General features: G+C 45.9%; 1 protein-coding gene across 9 annotated transcripts in view; it reads right to left on the reverse strand.

Annotated features, from left to right (window-relative positions):
* The window catches only part of RANBP3 (RAN binding protein 3), a 355,000-nt gene that overhangs the window by 290,173 nt on the left and 42,993 nt on the right, over positions 1-21,834 (reverse strand). For 5 of the 9 annotated variants that reach the window (XR_013603675.1, XM_078669890.1, XM_078669894.1 and 2 more), the window contains exon 2: positions 16,509-16,616. The exons of 3 other annotated variants lie outside the window; for them this stretch is intronic. Coding sequence is in view for 5 of the 6 variants with exons in the window: in XM_078669890.1 (XP_078526016.1) it covers positions 16,509-16,616 (108 nt within the window). In the remaining variant the exon portion in view is untranslated. Of the gene's footprint in view, positions 1-16,508; positions 16,654-21,834 lie in introns of all 9 variants that reach the window. One more of the 9 variants, XM_078669892.1, reaches the window with a different exon arrangement.

Genomic DNA, 21,834 nt, shown 5'->3' on the forward strand with positions numbered 1-21,834 from the left:
TTCTAGGCAGTTGAAGGATTGGCGATAAACGCATATTGTTTGCACTTTGCTCTATACTGCAAGTAGCTACTCTTGTCAACCTGTCCCCTTCAAGAGCCCCAAAATTGTGAGAGCTTGTGAAACAAACACCAAAAGGGAATGTGAACTGTTGTAGTAGTCTTTATTCACTAACGTGCTCATCCACATATTTTCTGAATATCCCCCAAAGAACATTTCCAGAACCATTTCCTGCACTTTACTCCAAAAAGAAGAGCCCTTAAGTCATATTTCTTTTTGGAGTACAGCTGCTTCCACTAATTGGCAGAAGCCCAACTTAAAGAAAGACATATATGGCAGTATTCACAACAGTATCAGGGGCACTGGCTCTCTCACAATCAGTTTTGCTTCCTTCTTGTTTTAACTGAACGTAATTCTAGAAATGTGGAAATGCAAATCCACATTTGCCCATCATAACATCCTTAAACGACAAGCACATTCATTGCCTTACTAGATTCGACAGATAATAAAAATGATCCTCTTATCCATGGCATTGATACATCTGCCATTCCGGTCAGACGCTATGAAGGCAGGTGTGATCGAATTGAGAAAGCTTTGGTGAGAAGCAGCATCGATAATCTAATCTGGGCATGGGTGACTCGACAGGCTGTGGATGATTCCGGAGCACTATACTTCTTCTAGGTGGCAAGGGGAGGGGGGGGGGGGGGCACTAATCTAGGAACAGTAACTGGCGTTTCCCTTAGGTTAGCTCCTTTCTGCCAGACAATGTCTTTAATAGGGGCGTGCTGTTCCTTAAAATCATATGAGCACTACTTTTCTGCCAATGTCAAGGGAAGGCCATTTTATGTCCCACTCTTTAGTGTGTGGAATATGGATGTGATTGTGCTTACTGCCCATTATCAAAAGTGCGGTCAACAAGGACAAATTGATCGGAGCAGCACCCGACATAAAAGCAGAGTCTCTTCTTAATAGTTGAAAAGCTTGCGGTCAGCAACTTTCAGATGGAACGTTAACCAATTATTTATTTTTTATTGAAGTTGCAGGCTAGTGTACAGCAAGTCAGAGAACACCGCTTATTATACATTTAACAGCAATGTTGCAGAAAAAAAATCTGCATATAGATAAACCAATCACCCCCCCACCCATCCAACTCCTCAAAAACCAACAAATACAACATATCACATAGAAACGTAATCCCCTGTGTGTCTAGAACTATGTGGGCGTATTGGACCTTACCCAATCTATATGTATTCCCAAAATATATAGTTCATGTCGTGCGTAGGTAAGGGTTTTGCAACAGAAACACCAACAGCGGCGCCCAGAAATCTTTTGGTCTGGAGGCTATGGGTAACTCTTCTGCATATACATTCATTTGGTCCTTGCAATATACCAAGTCATGTAACCACTTCCGAAGTGTTGGAGCTGCCCTAGCACCCCATTGCATCGTCACTGCGCGGTTGGCAAATAAAGTAGCAATTGCAATTAAGCGCCCATTACATGGTTTAAAACTGTTTCAGCAAGCCCAGCAGGCGCACCTCAGGAGTAAGTGTGATTTGTTCCATAGTTATATCTGATAAAACCTTAACCACCTTACTCCAGAACGCATTAATGGCTGGGCAAGCCCATACCAGAAATACGCTCGTTTCTGCCCACATAGTTTACAACTCGCCTCTGTTCTTAAACCAAATTTCTTAAGCTGGCTGGGGGTATAATACAATTGATGTAGATACTTGAAATGGATAAAATGGGAGATTGCAATTTGCTGTCAAACAACCTGTCAATTCACAACAAGACTCCCAATCCTCCAACGTCAAAGGTGATAAAAGCACAGTATTCTATTTTATTAGCGAGGGAGGGTCAATTACCTCATTCTCTTTCTGCGACAAATTGAGGTGTCTAGTTGTCAGCCCCCTACTTTCCACCCCAGCCAGCACGACCGGTAGTTCTTTAAGAGTTGATGGTTCTGCAGGAAACCCTGGGTAAACAGACCCGATCGCCTGACGCACTCACAAACGTGAAACTCAGCATGGTATTATATTCACCCCCAGTCGGAAATTCTGCTAGGGAATGTTAACCAATTTTCATAACATCTTTCCTGGGAAAACACCAGAATGATAATTGGGGGCTTCAGTAAGAGTCAATATGATTTTTTTGGAGCAGATCTAGATTAATGGGTGCTTTCTCTTCTGTGCCTTTAAAAATAAAATAAATAAATCCCAAAGGGAATTATTCACAGAACTGAGGAGTGGCCAAACAGTCTCTGAACAAAGATGTCTTTGAAGGAAACATTGGCATTATTTCTAAAGGCTACTCTGGTCCAAAGGAAGGAAAAATGTGCTCTGTTGACTTCCTCAAACTGCATCTGCCTTACAAATTGTAAGGTATGGTCTCTACTAGTGTTGGTGCGTGCATCTTACTGGTTAAAGTCTAGATGATTGTTAAACAGGTGAATTTTCTACTAAACAATCTTTCTGGGTTAATGCCCATTTCGACAAGGTTTACTGCTAATATTACTGACGGAAATCTCTAGAACGATGACGGAGAATATTTAAAGCAAGTAAATCTTTGAAATATCCCATTTGAAAGTTTTATAGAGCGCGAACAACACCCTTGCGGACATCAGAGCGCTTTACAAACAGAGGTTATTCATACAAACAAAGAGGCTACTTATACAAACAAATAAAGCAGATAGATCAGGTAAAACATAACATTTTGCCTAACGATGAGCCAAACGGTGCAAGAGAATGATGATCCATAGAGTCAAGGCAAAGGCAACCACAGTACCTAGGTGGTCTGATTGTTTGAGAACCATTCTGTCAAAACAATTAGTTGAAGTGTTTCTGTTAAAAAGTGGGCAAACATGAATAGCTTGTCCTATGTATAATAATTCTGGCTATCAAACATTTTTTTTTTTAAATCATAAACACCTACACAACTCAAATATGGCCTTCTCACAAAGGGAGTGCTCCACACTGTGGGTTACACTGCATTTAATTCACTTATTTTTACTTGCATTATCCAGAAAGACCATCAAAACTGGCATGTAATGCTCCACTTTGAGACAATGCCTCACTACTAATCTCATCAGAGAGGAGACACTTCCTTATTCACCATAGTTTATTAAATATTCTGGAGGGCAGGAATAGGAAAAAACAAGAGACAACCAAACTGGTATCTCGATTAGATCTTTAAGGATGAGCAAAGATAGTTCCTTGAAGGTGGGTTATGAAGTATCTTATCAAGAATGTTTTCTCGGTTTACATTGGCTCTAACATTATAGCCACACATCAAAGTGGAGGCTCCATATGGGATAGTCAACTATCGCAGATCAGTGCATCATGTGAGGAATTCAGTGTTTTAACGATTGAGTAAAAGGCGTAATATCCCATGAAGTAAAATTACAAGCCAAAGAAGTTAAAGAGGAGTTAGGGAACATTAAGTGAGTAGACATAGTAGAGAAACTGGTGAAGAAATAATAATGCCAGAATCAGATGCCATTTCTGACAAAAGGAAAATCCCGGTTCTTGCAGATTCAGGTTGCCCACATTTCCTACACATCAAAAATAAATTTAGGTGGGATTTTACAGACACAAAGACGAGATAAAGGCAGCTGATTATAATAGTGGGGATTTGCTTAAAAAATTCATGACATGCATCAACTAAAAATGTGTCTTAAGATGATCCAGATCTAGATCCTAAAGCTCCTAACCTAAAGAACAAGTTACTTACCTTATGTAACGCTTTTTCTGGTAGATACAATATCTGCCTGTGGATTCCTCACCTTGTGAATATCCCCTTGCGTCAGCAACATTCGGAAATTCTTTTTGTAGCCTCGCGCCGACGTGGACTTGGACGTCATAGAGACACGACATCGCTCGCGACTCCGCTGACGTCACCGACGCCTACAATAGGCCCACGCCGGCGTGATGACATCAGTTCCGCCCTTTTTTCCGTGCCATCGAGGCACACGGACGGACCAATGACAGTAGAAAGGTATACAGTATACATAGTACAAAATAGTAAGGGCAAAACACACAGTGTAAAGCAAATGCAGGAAAGCAATAGAAACATTTCCCTGACAACAAAATATATATACATTACATTACAGTAACTCTGGTATAGAAGAGTGGACAACGGGGAGGCGGGTGGGTCAGTGAGGAATCCACAGGCAGATATAGTATCTACCAGAAAAAGCGTTACCGAAGGTAAGTAACTTGTTCTTCTGATAGATACATCTGCCGTGTGGATTCCTCACCTTGTGAATAGAGTCCCACAGCAGTCCCCACTCCCGGAGGAGGGTGTCCACTCTTCTAAACCAGAAAATCCTGGAGGACAGAACGCGCGAAGTGGCCGTCCCTCCTCACCTCGGAATCCAAGCAGTAATGCTTCGCGAAAGTGTGGAGGGAAGACCAAGTCGCGGCCCTGCAAATATCCTCTACAGGAACACCTCTAGCCAATGCTGAGGTAGAAGATTTAGCTCTTGTAGAATGAGCCCTTTTACCCTCTGGTGGTTACTTACCGGCCAAAGAGTAGCAGATCTTAATGCAGAGGACGATCCATCTCGACAAGGTTCTTTTATGGACCGCTCTTCCTTTCTTGCAGCCAGCAAACCCAATAAAGAGCTGGTCATCCAAACGAAAGTCTCTAGATCTGTCCAAGTAAAAAGACACCGCCCTTTTGGGGTCCAGACGGTGTAGTCTCTCTTCCTCCTTAGAAGGGTGAGCGGGAGGATAGAAGGTAGGTAGGGTAATGGACTGTCCTAAATGGAAAGGAGTTACCACCTTAGGTAGAAAAGCAGCCCTGGTCCTAAGAACCATTCGATCAGCATGAATGGTCAAGAAAGGGGGCTTGAAACGAAGAGCTTGAAGCTCACTTACCCTCCTTGCCGAGGTTATTGCAACGAGGAAGACTGTTTTAAGAGTAAGAAGTCTCATGGGACATTTGTGAAGAGGCTCAAAGGGAGCACCCATCAAAAAAGTCAATACAAGATTTAAGTCCCACTGAGGCACAATGAAAGGAGAAGGAGGGAACTTATTTGTGAGGCCCTTCAAAAATCTTAAAACCACAGGAGACTTAAAAAGAGACGGCTGGTCAGGCAAGCAGAGAAATGCCGACAGCGCTGAAAATAGCCCTTCACTGTGGCAACTGCAAACCCCTGTTGCGCCAGAGAAAGGGCAAACTGGAGAACATCAGATAAATGGGCTCTCAAAGGGTCAATAGACTTTTCCCCACACCACGCGACAAACTTCGACCATCTATAAGAATAGATAGACTTAGTGGAGTCACGCCTGGCGGATAAAATGACATCCACAACGTCAGGCGGGAGGGAAAAGGAATTCAGATTGCCCCGTTCAATCTCCAGGCATGAAGGTGTAATGTCTGGAGGTGGGGATGTAGAACCTGCCCCTCCATCTGAGAGAGGTGGTCTGCCCTGAGAGGGAGACGGAGCGGCGGGTGAGAGGAGAGGTGGAGAAGGTCTGTATACCACACCCTTCTTGGCCAGTCCGGGGCGACCAATATGACTTGGGCCCGGTCTTGGCGAATCTTCCTCAAAACCCGAGGAATCAAGGGTATGGGAGGAAACGCGTAAAGGAGTCGATTTCCCCAACTCAACTGAAACGCATCCCCCAAGGCTCCTTGCATCGGAAACTGGAGACTGCAGAACGACAGGCAGTGAGCATTCTCGCGAGTGGCGAACAGGTCCACCCGAAGAGTCCCCCACATCGGAAAGATGCCGTGAACCACCTCCGGGTGAAGCCTCCACTCGTGGTTGGCAGAGAACTGCCGACTGAGACTGTCTGCACGAACGTTCAGAACTCCGGCCAGATGATTTGCCATCAGACAAATCTGATGGTCCTGAATCCAGGACCAGAGACGCAGAGCCTCTCTGCAGAGACACTGCGATCCCACTCCTCCCTGCTTGTTGATGTACCACATCGCGGTCGTGTTGTCCGTCAGGACCTGGATCGAACGACCGCGAAGGGAAGGGAGGAAGGCCTTGAGCGCCAAACGTATCGCCCGCAATTCTAGAAGGTTGATGTGAAGCAACCTTTCCTCTGGAGACCAAAGACCCTTGACCTCCAGGTCCCCCAGATGAGCACCCCACCCTAGAGTGGATGCATCCGTTATTACTGTGGCCACCGGAGGAGGCAACTGAAAAGGCTTCCCCTGAGACAGGTTGCCTTCCACGCCCCACCAAGACAGATCCGCTGCAGCTTCTCTGGAGATCCTCACTGACTCCCTGAGATCTCCGTTGTGCTGATACCACTGCCTGCGGAGGCACCACTGGAGCGCCCTCATGTGCCAGCGTGCATGGTTGACCAACAGAATACAAGAAGCCATCAGACCGAGCAGGCGAAGGACCTTCAGGACTGGAACGACCGCTCCATTGTAAAATAAAGGAATCATCTCCTGTATGTCGCGAATCCTTTGAGGGGGAGGGAATGCACGACATACAGTTGTGTCCAGTACCGCACCTATGGACAGGTTGTGCTAGGAGGGCACCAGGTGAGACTTGGGTACATTTATCGAAAAACCCAACCTGTACAACAACTGGGTTGTCTCCTGCAGATGATGGAGCACTCTCTCTGACGACTCCGCTTTGATCAGCCAGTCGTCCAAATAAGGGAATACAGGAATCCCTGATCTTCTGAGATGCGCCGCCACCACTGCCATCACCTTGGTGAAGACTCGAGGCGCAGTAGTAAGACCAAACGGAAGGACCGCAAACTGATAGTGCTGCGATCCCACTGTAAAACGGAGATACTGCTTGTGCGACTTCAGGATTGGGATATAAATACGCATCCTGTAAGTCGAGCGACACCATCCAGTCTTCTTCCAGCAGAGCCTGAAGAACCTGAGCAAGGGTGAGCATCTTGAACTTCTCCAGTTTCAGATAAAAATTCAAGATCCTGAGATCCAGGATTGGACGAAGCCTGCCATCCTTCTTGGGTATCAGGAAATACCGGGAGTAGCATCCCTGACCCCTTTCCTGCTCCGGGACCACCTCTATCGCACCCTTCTTCAATAGAGTAAGAACTTCCTCCTGAAGAAGCAACAGATGTTCCTCTGAGCAATATCCCTGGCAAGGTGGGTAATTGGGAGGGAACTCCCGAAAGGGAAGGGCATACCCATTTTCTACGAGATTGAGAACCCAAAGATCTGATGTAACCGATTCCCAATCCCGTAGAAAATGAGTAAGCCGGCCCCCCACCGGACCCACATGATCCTGAATGGCGAATCTAGGGCTGCTTTTCCGTGGCTGGGGGGTTGGAGGAGGTGGAGGAGGAAGAGGCCTGACGCCCTCGAGGACGTGCCCTTTGCTTTCCCCTGTACGACCTATACAAGGTATTCTGCTGCTGCTGTTGTTGCTGCTGCTGCTGACCTTGCCTAAATGTACGAAAGGAAGAGCGACCAAAACCTCTGAATTTCCTGGTCGTAGAACCTCTGACTTGAAGACCAAGAGATCTAGCAGTCGTCCTGCTATCTTTGAACCTCTCCAAGGCCATGTCTGCCTTTTTGCCAAAGAGTCCTTCACCATCGAAAGGCAGATCCAACAAAGCAGACTGTACATCAGCCGAAAAATCAGATGATTTCAACCAAGCTGAACGCCTTGTGGCAACCGCCGTGCCCATGATTCTTGCCACAGAATCCGCAGTATCGAGGCCGCTTTGGATGACCTGACGAGCTGCCGCTTGAGTGTCAGATAAAACTTCCTCAAAGTCTTTTCTGCTATCTTCTGGAACCTTAGGGATCAATGAACGCATAGAGTCCATAAGTGCATGAACATATCTACCCATAAGGCAAGTGGCATTAGTTGATTTTAATGCCATACTTGCAGAAGAAAAAGTCTTTTTGGCCACTTGATCCTGCTTTCTAGCTTCTTTGTCACCAGGCACCTGCGGATAAGCGCCAACCGACTTCTTAGAACATGCTGCCTGAATCACCAAGCTCTCAGGAGAAGGGTGAGATGACAAAAAGGCAGGATCTTCAGGAGCCACTCTATACCTCCTAGCCACACCTTTCGAAACTGCAGGAGCAGAAAAAGGTTTCTTCCATACTTCCATAATGGGCTCAGTTAAAGCGTCATTAAAAGGGAGCAAAGGTTCCACAGCAGAGTTCGGAGAATGAAGAACCTCAGTCAGTAAATTTGACTTAAATTCGACAGTAGGCAAAGTTAAACCCAAAAGTCCTGCTGCCTTTCTCATAACCACATGATATGGCTGAACATCCTTGGAGGGTGTATCCGGGCCTGATGACAAAGCCCACTCCGGAGAAAATTCAAGACCACTCGCCTCTGCCAGGTCCTCAAAATAACTCCCATCCAGCTCACCTTCTTCTAAGTCGGAATGAGACTCACAATATCTCTGTTCTTCTAGGAGACGTTGAGCCTCTCTCCTAGACCTCTGCTTAACACGGAGTGCAGCCGGATCCACTGCCGAATCCGACGGCGCCGGAGCAGACGTCTGAATCGAATCCGAAGGCTTAGAAGGATGTTCCATAGACTTGCTTGGAGCAGGCGACGCCGGAGCCGGAGTCGTCGACTTCGGTCGAGCCGGCGTCGACCTCGTGGTGCCTGGTACTGCCACAGCGGGGTCGGGGCTGGCATATACGGCATGAAAGGTGCAAGGGCATAGGAGTGAGGACACCCAAATTAAATGCCATTGGACCCATGGGACCCGAAGGCGCTCCAGAGGGGTACCATGATCTTGAGAAAACACCATACATAGCATTTAGAAACGCAGAAGGGTCCTGACCTGGAGCCGGAAAAGGTGGATGCTCAGGTTGACCTCGAGATAGATTCGAATCTGTTTCAATAACAGGAGTCGAAGTCTCTTCCTCAACAGGAACTTCACCGGCGTCTTCTGGAGTCGGAGATGGAGACGGAGCCGGCGTCGGATCAGGAACCGGAGTCGGAGAATGAACTAGTGACTCCGAAGGTGAGGCCTCACCTTCCTGATCCGATACTTGTGGAGGAATTGCCTTCGACTTCATTCTCTTGAGAGATTTCGATCTTGAGCCAGACTTATCATCCGAATGACGTCGGGACTCATGCCTCCTCTTCTTATGTTTTTTACGAGAGCTGGAAGCGTGATCAGACGACGACTTCGAAGCCGACGCCTCTCGAGACCTCGACTTCGACCTCTTCGAGTGTTTTGAAGACCTTCTAACTTTATCCGCCTTCAGCTTGGCCACAAGAAGCTTAGACTCTCTTTCTCGCAGAGCCTTCGGATTCATCTTTTGACACGATGAACATCCATCAACGTGGTGGTCAGAGCTCAGACACCAAATACAGTCTTGGTGTGGGTCCGTAACAGACATCATCTTTCCACATTCCCTACAGGGTTTAAAACCCGTTTTCTTTGTCGACATGACAACCGAGTAAAAAGGTCAGAGAATGGAGAATCGAAGTAATATAGTAACAAAGTTACTAGAAGCTACAGAGTATCCCGAAACCGTAAGCGTCGACGACGCGGAAAAAAGGGAACTGATGTCATCACGCCGGCGTGGGCCTATTGTAGGCGTCGGTGACGTCAGCGGAGTCGCGAGCGATGTCGTGTCTCTATGACGTCCAAGTCCACGTCGGCGCGAGGCTACAAAAAGAATTTCCGAATGTTGCTGACGCAAGGGGATATTCACAAGGTGAGGAATCCACACGGCAGATGTATCTATCAGAATCTTAACTCAAACTTGAATTTCCTTTTCATTGCCAATAGAGCTACACGTTCAAATCTGGAGTGCAGAGATTAACGTGGGTAGCGGAATCACCCACTCCACCCACATCTGACAGTCATTGCAAAATCACAATTGACAGACTACATGTTCAAGTAACACATTGCTAAACCTAGGTACCAGCCTTGGCCTGATGGAACTAAACCCTTAATCCCAGTAAACTACTTCAGAACTGTTATACATGTCCTGGGTCTCTACCAGCTGAGTAGAAGTGATGGTCTGCTCCAGCACCTTAGAAAAGGGTTTTTAAGCTGGTGCTTGGTTCATCATAGGTTTGAGAAATTTTTCACACATCACCCAAACTCTGATTAAATTATATTGGCCCACACTCCAAGCCCGATTATCATTTTTTTTTTTTACTTTATTTTTTCGTTATGCAATATAGAGAACACAAACATTCCCCCCCAATTGCGGCATCATATAAGAACTGTTGCATACAGAACGACGACCTCATTAAGGCACAGTAGGGAAACAATATCACTAGACAAAAATCAGACATTAGGGTTATAAAAAAGAGCCATACATTACAATCAGGACATACAGACAGTGAGCGTGAGGCTGCGGTCGAGCGCAGACGACAACCCAGATCTACTCATCCCCGTCACCCCCTCCCTCCCTGTCAGATCCGGACCCCCTCAGGCGTAAACAGTTCAGCACTAGTCCCCTCAGAATCACTCAGGGACAGACCAGCGGCACACATTGCTCTCCATGCCAACAGGTCTTCCTGCAGTCTCCCATCCCTGCGCGCACATTGCATATGAGTATCCTCTCTGCCAGAGACCACTCTCGGACATCCCTCAGCCATGTAGAAATCTCTGGGGCCCTCCGCCCCATCGAGGTAATGGCTACTCTCCGCCGCGCCAGAACCAACATCAGTTGCAGTAGTTTATAAGGGATTTTCTTTTTCCTAGGCCGGGGAAACAGCGCCAGCAAACAGTGGAGCGGTGTTAAGTCTATCGCAAGGCCGGTAGCAACGGTTATACGTCCCACCACCACCGACCAAAAACTACGTACCAGGGCGCACTCCCAGGCCAAGTGCAGGAACCCAGCCCTCTCAGCTCCGCATCTGGGACAGGTGTCCTCCCTATCTGGCGAGAAGCGCTGCAAGGAGACCGGTGTCATATAAGTGCGGTGCATAAAATTAAAATGTGTAAGCTTGAATCGTGCATTACATGACACTTTACGTGTAAGACCCCCTATACGCTTGCGCTGCCCTGCCTCCAGGTTCTCCCCGAGATCCGTTTCCCACGGGCTCCACGCAGGCTGGACCGGCGGTTCTGTGTCCCGACGCAGTGCAGAGTAACGCAAAGAAATCAACCTACGGCCCCTGCCACATGAGAGAATGATGTTTAATGTATGGGACGTCTGTGGCGCCTCCGGGAACTGAGGCCACATCTCCCTGACCACGTCCTGAATGCCGCGATAATGTATAAATTGTCCCCCTCCCCAACTCAAAGGCTTCCGCAGCCTCCTCGTAGGAGACAAACGAGTCGCCGGGATAGAGGTCAGCCAGGGTTTCGCAGCCCCCATCCCTCCAGTCCCTAAAGGACATATGCTCCTCCATAGCCACAATGGGCGCTAAGATCCAGACTGACAATTCCCTGTGAAAGGGGGCCCGTCTCAGGACTCGTTCCACACACCTCTGCCAGACTGCAGCAGTGTGGCGCACTACATACGGTAGGGTCGCATCCGCTCCCCTCCCCTTCATGAAGGCCACCTGTAGTGCCCGTTCATTGGCGCTTCGCCCGATTATCTTTAAGACCTGCTGAATTTCGTAACAAATCCCTACTAGGAGATCTGTGTTCAGCACATGCTGCTCTCCAATTAGGTCTGCAGCTATACCTCTAACCCTACATACATAGCTTTGAGACTATGCCTTTTCACTAATAACAGAAGAGCAGTCAGCAGGTGATAGACGAAGGTGTTATTCCTACAAATTGTGAACTCTTCACCAACAATTATAATGACTTGTTCAGCCAAGGAGTAGCCTCCTGCTAGGCTCCCATGTACAGAGATAAGTTGTAAACGTGTTTGACTGATTTGAACGGTTATGGAAATGGGGCACGCCAGATACAGCAGACTTCCTGAGTGTTCATTACAATCCCACTTTACTAGGATCCACAACAGGTATGCATAAGTGCTTTATGAGCTGTAAAATAATTTCTGACTGACTGGTCTGTGCGAGTTCGATTCTTAATAATAAAGTAATATAGGAGGGCTAAATCAGTACAAGCAGACTTTACATTCATTTAAACAGCATGATTCACATGTCAATTGAAGGAGAACATGTGGCTCGCTGCACTGCATGGAAATTAAGCCTTTATCCCTATTTTCTTCAAACTTTCGAATCACAAGTACTAGTGTTTGGGTCTTCTTTAAAACCAAAACTGGCCATTCACATAACAAACAATCATTTGCAATGCAATAGGTCTCGCATTAGGAAAGTTTGAGCTATTGGTATTGTAAATGACACATTTTTAATTTATGTGTTGGTTTTGAAAATAGCGAAATTAATAGCTTTGTCATTTACAATGACAATAGTTATAACGTTCGCAAATGTGACACCTTTAGCATTTGTAATGCAATATGTGTTGTATTTACATGACTTAGATGTATTAATATTACAAATAACAATGGCTTTGAGTGGTGCTGTGGCATTGAAGGGTGCTGTGGCGTTGAGGGGTGCTGTGGCGTTGAGGGGTCCTGTGGCGCTGAGTGGTGCTGTGGCGTTGAGGGGTGCTGAGTAATGCTGTGGCGCTGAGTGGTGCTGTGGCGCTGAGTGGCGCTGAGGGATGCTGTGGCGCTGAGGGGTGCTGTGGCGCTGAGGGGTGCTGTGGCGCTGAGGGGTGCTGTGGCGCTGAGGGGTGCTGTGGCGTTGAGGGGTGCTGTGGCGTTGAGGGGTGCTGTGGCGTTGAGGGGTGCTGTGGCGTGGAGTGGTGCTGTGGCGTTGAGTGGTGCTGTGGCGTTCAGTGGTACTGATGATGCTGTGGTACTGAATGATGCTGTGGCGTTGAGTGGTGCTGTGTTGTTGAGTGATGCTGTGGCGTTGAGTGGTGCTGAGTGATGCTGTGGCGTTCAGTGGTGCTACAGATTCGCAAACACATCACGCAGATGCAGAAGTAGTTTGACCAACGGGAGCCAAGAGTCACATAAACAACACAATTAAAAGGAAAACAGAGACAAAGCACCCTACCAGTAGAAAAAAAAGCATTGGCAAAGTCTGGTGTTGGCTGCCAGACTTCTCACTTTGTCAATGCTTGTTTGGTTCTGTTGGGAAAGCTACTGGGCCCTCGTGAATTTAAAAGAAAACATTTTTTTAAAAATGGGGAGAAGAGGATAAGCGGATAAGCACTAAAAGAAAAGGGTGAAAAGTAGCAAGCAGAGGAAAGGCAGCGCTGGGAGGGGGGCTGGGCAACCATGCCAGCATCCCGATTCACAAGCGATATCGAGGAGGCAATATCCTTTTTTTTTTTTACTAGTTGGGAAACTGCATCCATACTCTTGGGTGCAAGTGTATTTAAATATAAAATTGTGCGCTATCTATACCCGTTGAAAGGCATATCGGCTCGCCCTGCCTTAAATAAAATATGAAAAAATAATTCTACCCTATGAAGACGAATGATGTAAAAATCAGCTGCTGGCTGAAACGCCACTGCACAACCCTCATGCAGAAGAGCAAAACGCAGCATTGTACATAATCTCCAGTAAAGAATTTTGCTACAAAGGACGGGGCCAGATAGGTGTTCAGGTTGCCCCCGCACGTAGAGAAATAAACTTGAAATGTGGAAAATGAACGTTAATTATCAGCGCGGCGGCCGTGAGATGGGTGCAGCGATGAGCGAAATGAATGCCTGTAATGGGTGGGGAGGGGTGTGGGAGGGAGTTACCTACCAGCGCAGCGACTGAGATGGGAGTCGCGCTGAGAAAAATAAATGCTTGAAATGTGCGAAAATGATTGTTACTGACTGCGCGGCGGCCGTGCACTGAGCGAAATAAACGCCTGTAATGTGAAACGAGCATTGGCAAGGTCAGAAAGTTAAGCGGGCGCCTGCTGAAATATTAAGCATGGGACCCGTGTTGTTGTTCATGTTGAAAGCATAGCGCGTGACGAGGAGCAGTACGGAAATGAGGAGCAAGCTGCAATGCCGGGTAACTTTTTTTAACAAGAAACTGGCATTGAGCAGAGGGGGGCTGAAATATTAAGCATGGGGCCTGTGTTACTGTTCATGTTGAAAGCATAGCGCGTGACGAGGAGCAGTACGGAAATGAGGAGCAAGCTGCAATGCTGGGTAACTTTTTTAACAAGAAACACGAAACTGGCATTGTGCAGAGGGGGGCGGGGGAGAGCATTCCTTTAAAGTCTGAAGCTCTCGCTGTGGCGAGTCTGATGTGTGCGACAAATGGTGGTTTGTGAGGTTGGGGGCGGGTGGAAGGGATTTCTTGGTAGCAAAAGGGTCCAAGGCTACGTGAGTGAGGCCAAGCGCGCGCTGGCGAAGCGTCACGCTTCAATAGATCACATGCATTGGGAGGAATCCGCTTGTTCAAGAGAGTTTGTTTCCCCTGCAATAGATTCGAGCTATTAATCCCGGCGGGATATAATAGTCGGGACCTAAAAATAAATCAGATGTTCTTTATTCTCGTGCTTCAACTACTATGCTTGTGGTAATTTGTTTTTCACATTTAGAAGGTATTTTATTATTCACTGTAGAGAAAAATGTTCTTAAGAATGAGAAATTCATCCTTATTGTTACAAGCAAGTTTCTAATCCGTCTAGGTTGACTGGATTGATCCACCTTGGGTAAAAAAATAAATATATTATTGACATGGGTAGCTAAAACTAGTATTCTAGCCCTTGAAGAGAATAGACTTTGTAATGTACAATATAAATTGGCAACATGTGCAACAGTCCTGAATATTTTCTGCAGTTTCTTCCAGAAGTTATGCATACTACATACCTCATGATGAAGTTGTTACTTCAGAATTTTAGGGACATACAGTTCGTTTGACTGCAATTATATTGCAAATGTGCACATTCGGTAGAAGATAGTCCTATTCGTATACATAAATACAGAAAAGCAGACTTCAAAGCGAATGATCAATTTTAAACAGATGAAAACGGGCAACAGCACTTCACCTAACATATCAATGGGTCAAGATCATTCACTTCAAGCCTGCTTAAACTTTAGCATTCATGGGTAGCATAATTCATCAAATTGTTTTTATAGCAGACCTTGAGAAACTTCTTATATCCCTCTGTGCAAAGAATGGCTTTCCTTTAGCCATTAGAAGCACTAATGATCCCCTAGTTGCTCAGAGCACTCATATGTGGGCCTGGCTGGAGTGTGTTACTGTGTCTGGTAGAAAGAGGTAAAAGCCAAGGAAAGAAAGCATTTTCCCACTGAATTTAAGAACGAAACAGGAGCAGTAAGTCCACTAGGATAGAATGAAGAGTGCTCTAGGAGTCCTTTACTTCGTGGGCTAGCAGACACGGACACAACCTGCATTGCCTCTGGAAATAGGTTATATGAATGGGTGGCGGGGGAAACAGAATGTAGCAACTACAACAACTTGCTCCAGAATTTCGTTTTTCTTCTTCCATCTTCTGCTAATACGCAGTTGCACAAACCAACCGTAACTATCAGTAAATGACACAGTGAATGATAAACTGGCGTTTGTCTGCAGTGAAAATACGAAAAGAACGCTCAATACCCTAGGTGCAACATGCATTCCGACTGGATTACTGCGGTTTAAAAACTGACACAAAAGACTTTGGGGATACCGAAGGACATGCAGACCATAAACAATTAGTTCACTAGTAAATGTCAATCCCAACACTTCCATGACCATCAATGCATCACTCACACAAAATCGGAATGTGAGGCATGGCTGCGACATAAAAGCACAAGGGCAAAAACAAAGCAGAGAATGCCAAGAGAAAGGTGTGCCAGTGCCAATGTATATACATAGATTATGATGGCAGGCTATCACGAAAAGCTCCGTTTTCCATTTAGGGATTCCCATTCCCCAGGAGAACGAACACTAGCTAGGAAAAGCAGCAACGCCTTCTGTGCTTCGAAGTAATACAAAGGTTTATGCAGCTGCAAAACTAGTTCTGACAAAGCAAATAGGTTTGGGTCTGTGCTTCAAATATCACCATCTTATTGTCGATGCCGAGAGTGAACGAAATAAATAGATTGAGCGTTACATGCAGCCAGGAGATAGCTTCACATAGGGCTGCAAGCGGCAGCCGTCCTGATTCTGCGTTTGACGGTTTTTAAATGAATATTAACCAATGTATCCTTCCATTATAAACTTAGATCAAAGTTATCACATTCCATTAAAGATTTATGGTGATGACAAACATTTTAGAACCACGATTTTAGTTCGGGACTAACAGCTATAAATCAGGGGTGCCTGATACAGGTCCAGGAGGAAGGAATGCATTACTGAATTCCACAACATCCAAACAGTTTAGTGTAAACAGAACTCATTTACATTTTTAGAAGTTTTCCAATTAGACTAACGTGGATTAGGCTCCCCATACCCAAAGTGGACACCCATTCTGTAAAACAAATGAGTAAACAGCAGAACATCTTCTTTCAATGGGAGTTCATGAAGTCTTCTTGCTGTACACACTTCTCCCCATGAAGAAGAATGCAGTGGAGGGCAATTCATGTAGAACCAGTAAAATAATCTCAAAACTGGGCAGTGCTCCCAATGGATAGCTCCTGCTGTTAAGCAGGTGGCAACATTAACAGCGAACAGTCTTATGAGCTCACCTGCTGACGTGTCCTCCACAGTGACCTTCACTTCAGGAAATACCATTCCGCAGGAGCTCACCACAACTTCATCTGTTCTACTCTCACCAGTTGGGTCAGACTCCTCCACTGTAGGTGCACAAGGTATCTCCTCTCAATCTATTCTCTCCATAGTTAAGCATTATGTAATTAAAATAGATTATCTTGCCTAAAAGTATATCTCAATAATGCTGAAACTATGTTAAAAAGCAAGATTTGGAGGACAGCTATCCTATTACGTATTAAAATACTGAAGAGCACATACGTTCATATAGATTTACAGTTACAAAATACCCTTAAAGTCAGACATTTCAGTATACTAAAGTTATTTATACAAAAAAATTAATAGACATGGTCAATATATTAATATTTTCTGCAGTGCTACAGATCTCTAAGGGAAATTGTGTTTCTGAGACCTACTGTTTAGATAAATATTAGCAGTACCTTTATGAGATTAATACTGCAGTGCTTTATATAAGTTAAAGGTGCACTGCTTCTGAGGTAATTATTAACTGAACAGTTAAACTAGTTACTTACCCTGTAACAATAATTTCTTGCATAAGATAGCATTTTTATTCTGAAGCCAAACATATTGACCTGCAGAACCCCTTGTGAGAGCGTAAAGAAAAACACAAAGTATTCTGAAAGTCAAGGGGCTTCGCCTTCTGTTGGGTCTGGGAATGGTAAACAGGCATGTTCCAATGCACCGAGTGGTACAGTGCATGTAAAACTGGTATCCTAACTTTTTTGTTATGGACCTAGTATAGCACTAATCTATGCAGAGGCCTAGGCGTGTCCTTGACAATGCGATGTCCGTGACGATGGGGCTGGTTGGGTAGGTGCGCCACAAGAAGGGTGCCTCATACTGACCGATGGACTAATGGCGCTGTTCATCACAAAGCAATGGTGGCATAATACAATATTTAATATATGTGTGGTGTAATCATACTCTTTCATCTTTGTCAGCGAGCATGACCTTCGAAACCATTCATGTAAAACCCAGCTATTACCTGAAAAACAAGTCTGTGCTGATACCCCATGTGCATGTCAAGCGGGTGCGACTTGACAGTGAGCCTTTGATACATGTATGGTAGTAAGAATGTGTGTGTGTTGGAGTACTGAGGCGGGGGTCCATTTTGGCTGACACTAGTTTAGCACTACACAGCTTGGATGATTAGCATAGCTTACTCAATGGACTGCATTCCTGTTGTTGGAGGCTGGAGACTCAGGCACCAAAGTGAGGAGGAGAGAGCTATGTTAGAAATTCCATTAAGTCTTTGTTAGCAAGGAGCAGTTGATTAGTTCTTCCTTAGCAGTGTCTTTTCAGGTCTAGGGCTGTAGTTTTTGTTTAAGGTGAGGTCGTTGCTAAACCAGGCATGTCATTAGTCTGTTCCGGACTAAGGCTTCAGGAAGGCTGATCACAGCCTGGTGCAGAGATATCACTTCATTATGCCACCTGTGGCTAATCGTGCTTGGAGGCAGCCCCAGTGCAACCTGATGTGAAAAGTATCACTTTACACAAAGTTGGTGTCTGAAGAGCAATCTGAGAAAAGACACTTGAAAGAGAACCAACCAAAACAAGTGCTGAAAAGTAAGACGGTGGATCCACATCCCACCTACATAATGTGGTTAAAAAAATCGAACTCGAACCACCTCACTTTGTTCTTCTGCCAAGTTCTATCAATTAGGAAAGAGTGTTCTGCAAAATATACAAAGAGCTACTGTAACTGGAGCTAGAGGATGCTCGACAACCAGTCTCCCAGGGGGGAGTGCGCATCACCTTAAGTCACAACATTCTGAGATCTGCCAGAGGAAACCTAGAAGCCTGCATGCTTAAAGAGGGAATGAGTGTGGTTGGTCCTGCAGGAGGACAGATATTCCAAGGAGAGAACAGTGTTATACCAATGAGAGGAGCACTCAAAATTATAAAAAAAGAAGAAGAAAAAAAACCAAAATGTAAGAGGGCGATCCAGGAGAGACTCATACTGCGAAGGATTTCCCCAAAGTTTCTAGGCAGTGTTTGAAAAGTTGCACTTAAAACGAACTACACTTTTGGGCTTCCCTCTGTGGCTGCCCAAAACTAAAATCATGGCTTCTGAAATATTTGTTTTAAAAGGTTTTATAAAACTGTACCAGAACGTGTAGTCGACCTGGAAGACAACCATGGGCTTAGTGACTAAACTTTTGACCCCAGAAATGCAAAGAGCAGCCAAAGAGGGAAGCCCCAACCCAGCCTGGTGGTAGCAAATGCCTGGAGGCCGCAACTGAAGGGAGCTGAAGAGCAGGTTCACTACTGGCATTTGTCAATCACAAATAGAGTTTAAGTCCAGTGGAGAATTTCTCTCTCACCAGGGTGTATTGGTCGTTAGATTGTATTGTTCCACCTCCAACCGATTGCCTGCATTTATGTTCATTGCAAATTAATTAACACATACAGGCCTGTCATTTAGCTTCTTCATGCTGGCTAACACCTCCTCATGTTTACTCCTGTGTGGTTCCTCCCACGCCTCCACTGGGAACCTTACTCCTCCTTGTTACCATTCCTCACCATATATTCCCCCCATTAATTCTCAAGCATGCCATTGCTCACATCGCCTAACCTATCCATCACTTTGAACTCCACACTATTGTCTCCACTGCTGCGGTTAAAGCCTTGCTGTTAAACCACCATCATTTCCACCTCCCAACATCCCTCTCCCTGCCAACATTTCCACCATAAACTTCCTCCAACTCATATGTGCATCTACTGTCTAGCTTTAATGTGCTAATGCTGCGTTGCATGCATTAGCTGAAAAATGCGGCTTTGCCAAAGCTTGTTAGTTTAGAGACTGGAGTTAAAGTTGTTGATTTGCAAAAAATAATACACATGTGGAGACCAGATCCTTAAAGGCTAAGTAACTTGTTCTAAAAAATAAACACACTATGCATGGAGTTCTGCTCTTTGCCCGTACACCAAGCAGAACCTTGTAAGAGAGGACACAAGCTAGACTGGACGTAATATATAGAAAATGCGAAATGGGGCATTTTATTCTACAGACCAAAGCTACCTAGGTCCACAGAACTGTCAATGTTGCCATATCTTGCAATCTAGAAGTTACAGAGGAGTGACCAGGAGGTCATTTTACAAGGCCTATGGGAAGCATCCAAATTGGACCTCAATGGGATGATGCTGAGTGGATTGGGTTTGATCTGGCATCCTTAACACCTTCACTGCGGCGGCTATTCCGCCTCAGTGCTAAGGGTGTGGGGCGGCCGCATGCTGGTGACGGAACCGCTCCGTCACCAGCCGCGGTTGAGCTGTGCTCATGACGGAGCGGTTCCGTCACGGCCCCGCCTGCTCAATGGAATGCTCAGCGCAGGCGCGGAATCCGCACCGCGCAGGCGCTCCGAGCGGGCCGCGACGGAACCGCTCCGTCATCAGCACAGCGCGACTGCGACGGAACCGCTCCGTCATCAGCACAGCGCGACCGCAGCGGATGACGGAGTGGTTCCGTCACCAGCAGGGGAGGGGTTAATGTGGTTTCTGTTGTCATTTTGCCTCTACCGCCTGTATTTTGGATGTTATGCTGGACTTCGTTTTTGCTGGTTTATGTCCTCTGAGCACTTTACCACTGCTGATCAATGCTACAGTCCCAGCGATTTGTGTGTAAACTGTGATTCTGATTGGTTATCCGCGATTGGCATATTTGATTTACTGGTAATTCCCTAGTAAAGTGCACTATGTGTGCCCATGGCCTGTAAATCAAATGCTACTAGTGGGCCTGCAGCACTGGTTGTGTAACCCATATGAGTAGCCCAGTAAAATTGTGCACTACAAAGCAATCCCTTGACGAATGCCTACTTCAACAGGACAAAAGGGGTATAAGTATTGGAGCTAAAACCCCAGACTGTTATAACACTTCTGGATCAAGAGGAGACTCCACCAAGGAGAAGAGCAGAAGAGCTGTAAGGAGGAGTACTGCCCTTTTGCTGTGTGTTGCTTCGTTGGGTTGGCCTACAGTTGCTGCTTCTGCTTTGGAGAGGAAAAGGACTGGACTTTGCTGTGTATCCTGCTTGTGAAGTTTCTCCAAGGGATTGTGTGCGCTTGCCTTCTGTGAAGAAGTCCCAAGGACGTCAAAGGCTTAACCTGCAGCATCCCTGAACCCCACTGCTGGGAGATCTGACCTACTAAATGGTGCCAACTTAAGTTCTGGGCCCTTGGACGTTGTTCATGCTACAAAAAGCTGCAATATCAATGCACCGCCCTTCCAGTACCTGTTTATCTGATGCAGCACCTCCGCGCAGGAGAACTTTCCACTCACCGGTCACCGAAGTCCGAGTCTAGCACACTAACTCCAACGCAGTCCCAGCTGTGCTGCTGAGATCAACACATCATTGGACCACGGCTGAAGAAATCGACGCAGTGCCTCTTGCCTGCTGCTGCATCGACCTCCAGCAACTCTGGATTTTCAAGCATCAAACCTGTGCACCAAAGTTTCCTGACGCATCATCCACAGACCAGAACAGTGACAACACTTCTGTGTGCAGCAGTACCGACGCATCACCGCCCTGAGGACTCCGGAAACAACGCATCCCTGTGCGACTGTTTTACCTTGTGGATTTTGACACATTTGAGGTACTTTGTATAGTATTACTGCACTCAGAGTTCTATGGACTGAATTGCATGAAACCTTTAAGTCATTTTGAGTGGTGTATGTTGGATGTTTGTCGTACTTGTCTTGTTTGGATAAACATACTTTGTTTTTCTAAACTGATGTAGTGTCCATTTGTAGTATTTTCACTGTGCTGCTGTGCGTGTTATGTACAAATACTTTACGCATTGCCTCTGAAATAGGCCTAACTGCTCGTGCCAAGCTACCAAGGGGGTGAGCAGGAGTTATCTTGGGTGTGTAACTCCCTTATCCTGACTAGAAGGAAGGTTCCCCTACTTGGACAGGGTGTATACCACTGCCAACTAGGGACCCCCATTTCTAAATGACCGTTTTGATTATCTGCCAATACATGAATTGATTCCCAAGAATCTTGTACCACAAAGGGCGTTACAACGCCAGTATGTACCCTGCACTCTGATATATCAATTACCTACTGGTAGTCATCACTGACTAGTACTCAGGACCACGTTTCTATAGGAAAAGCATTTTTTTGTTTTGCTTATAACTTTGGTGCTATTTGACAAATCTTCATGATTAACAAAAAAAAAAAAAAGGGCCATCCGCCTTGGCTTCTTCATTAAAAGTTTTGGGGTGATCTGCCAAGCCAGCCCGAGAAAAAGGGTGGTCCTAAAAGGTGTTTTCCTCCGCAATTTTTA

Source organism: Lissotriton helveticus, chromosome 12, assembly GCF_964261635.1.
Source record: "Lissotriton helveticus chromosome 12, aLisHel1.1, whole genome shotgun sequence".
Lineage (NCBI taxonomy): Eukaryota > Metazoa > Chordata > Amphibia > Caudata > Salamandridae > Lissotriton > Lissotriton helveticus.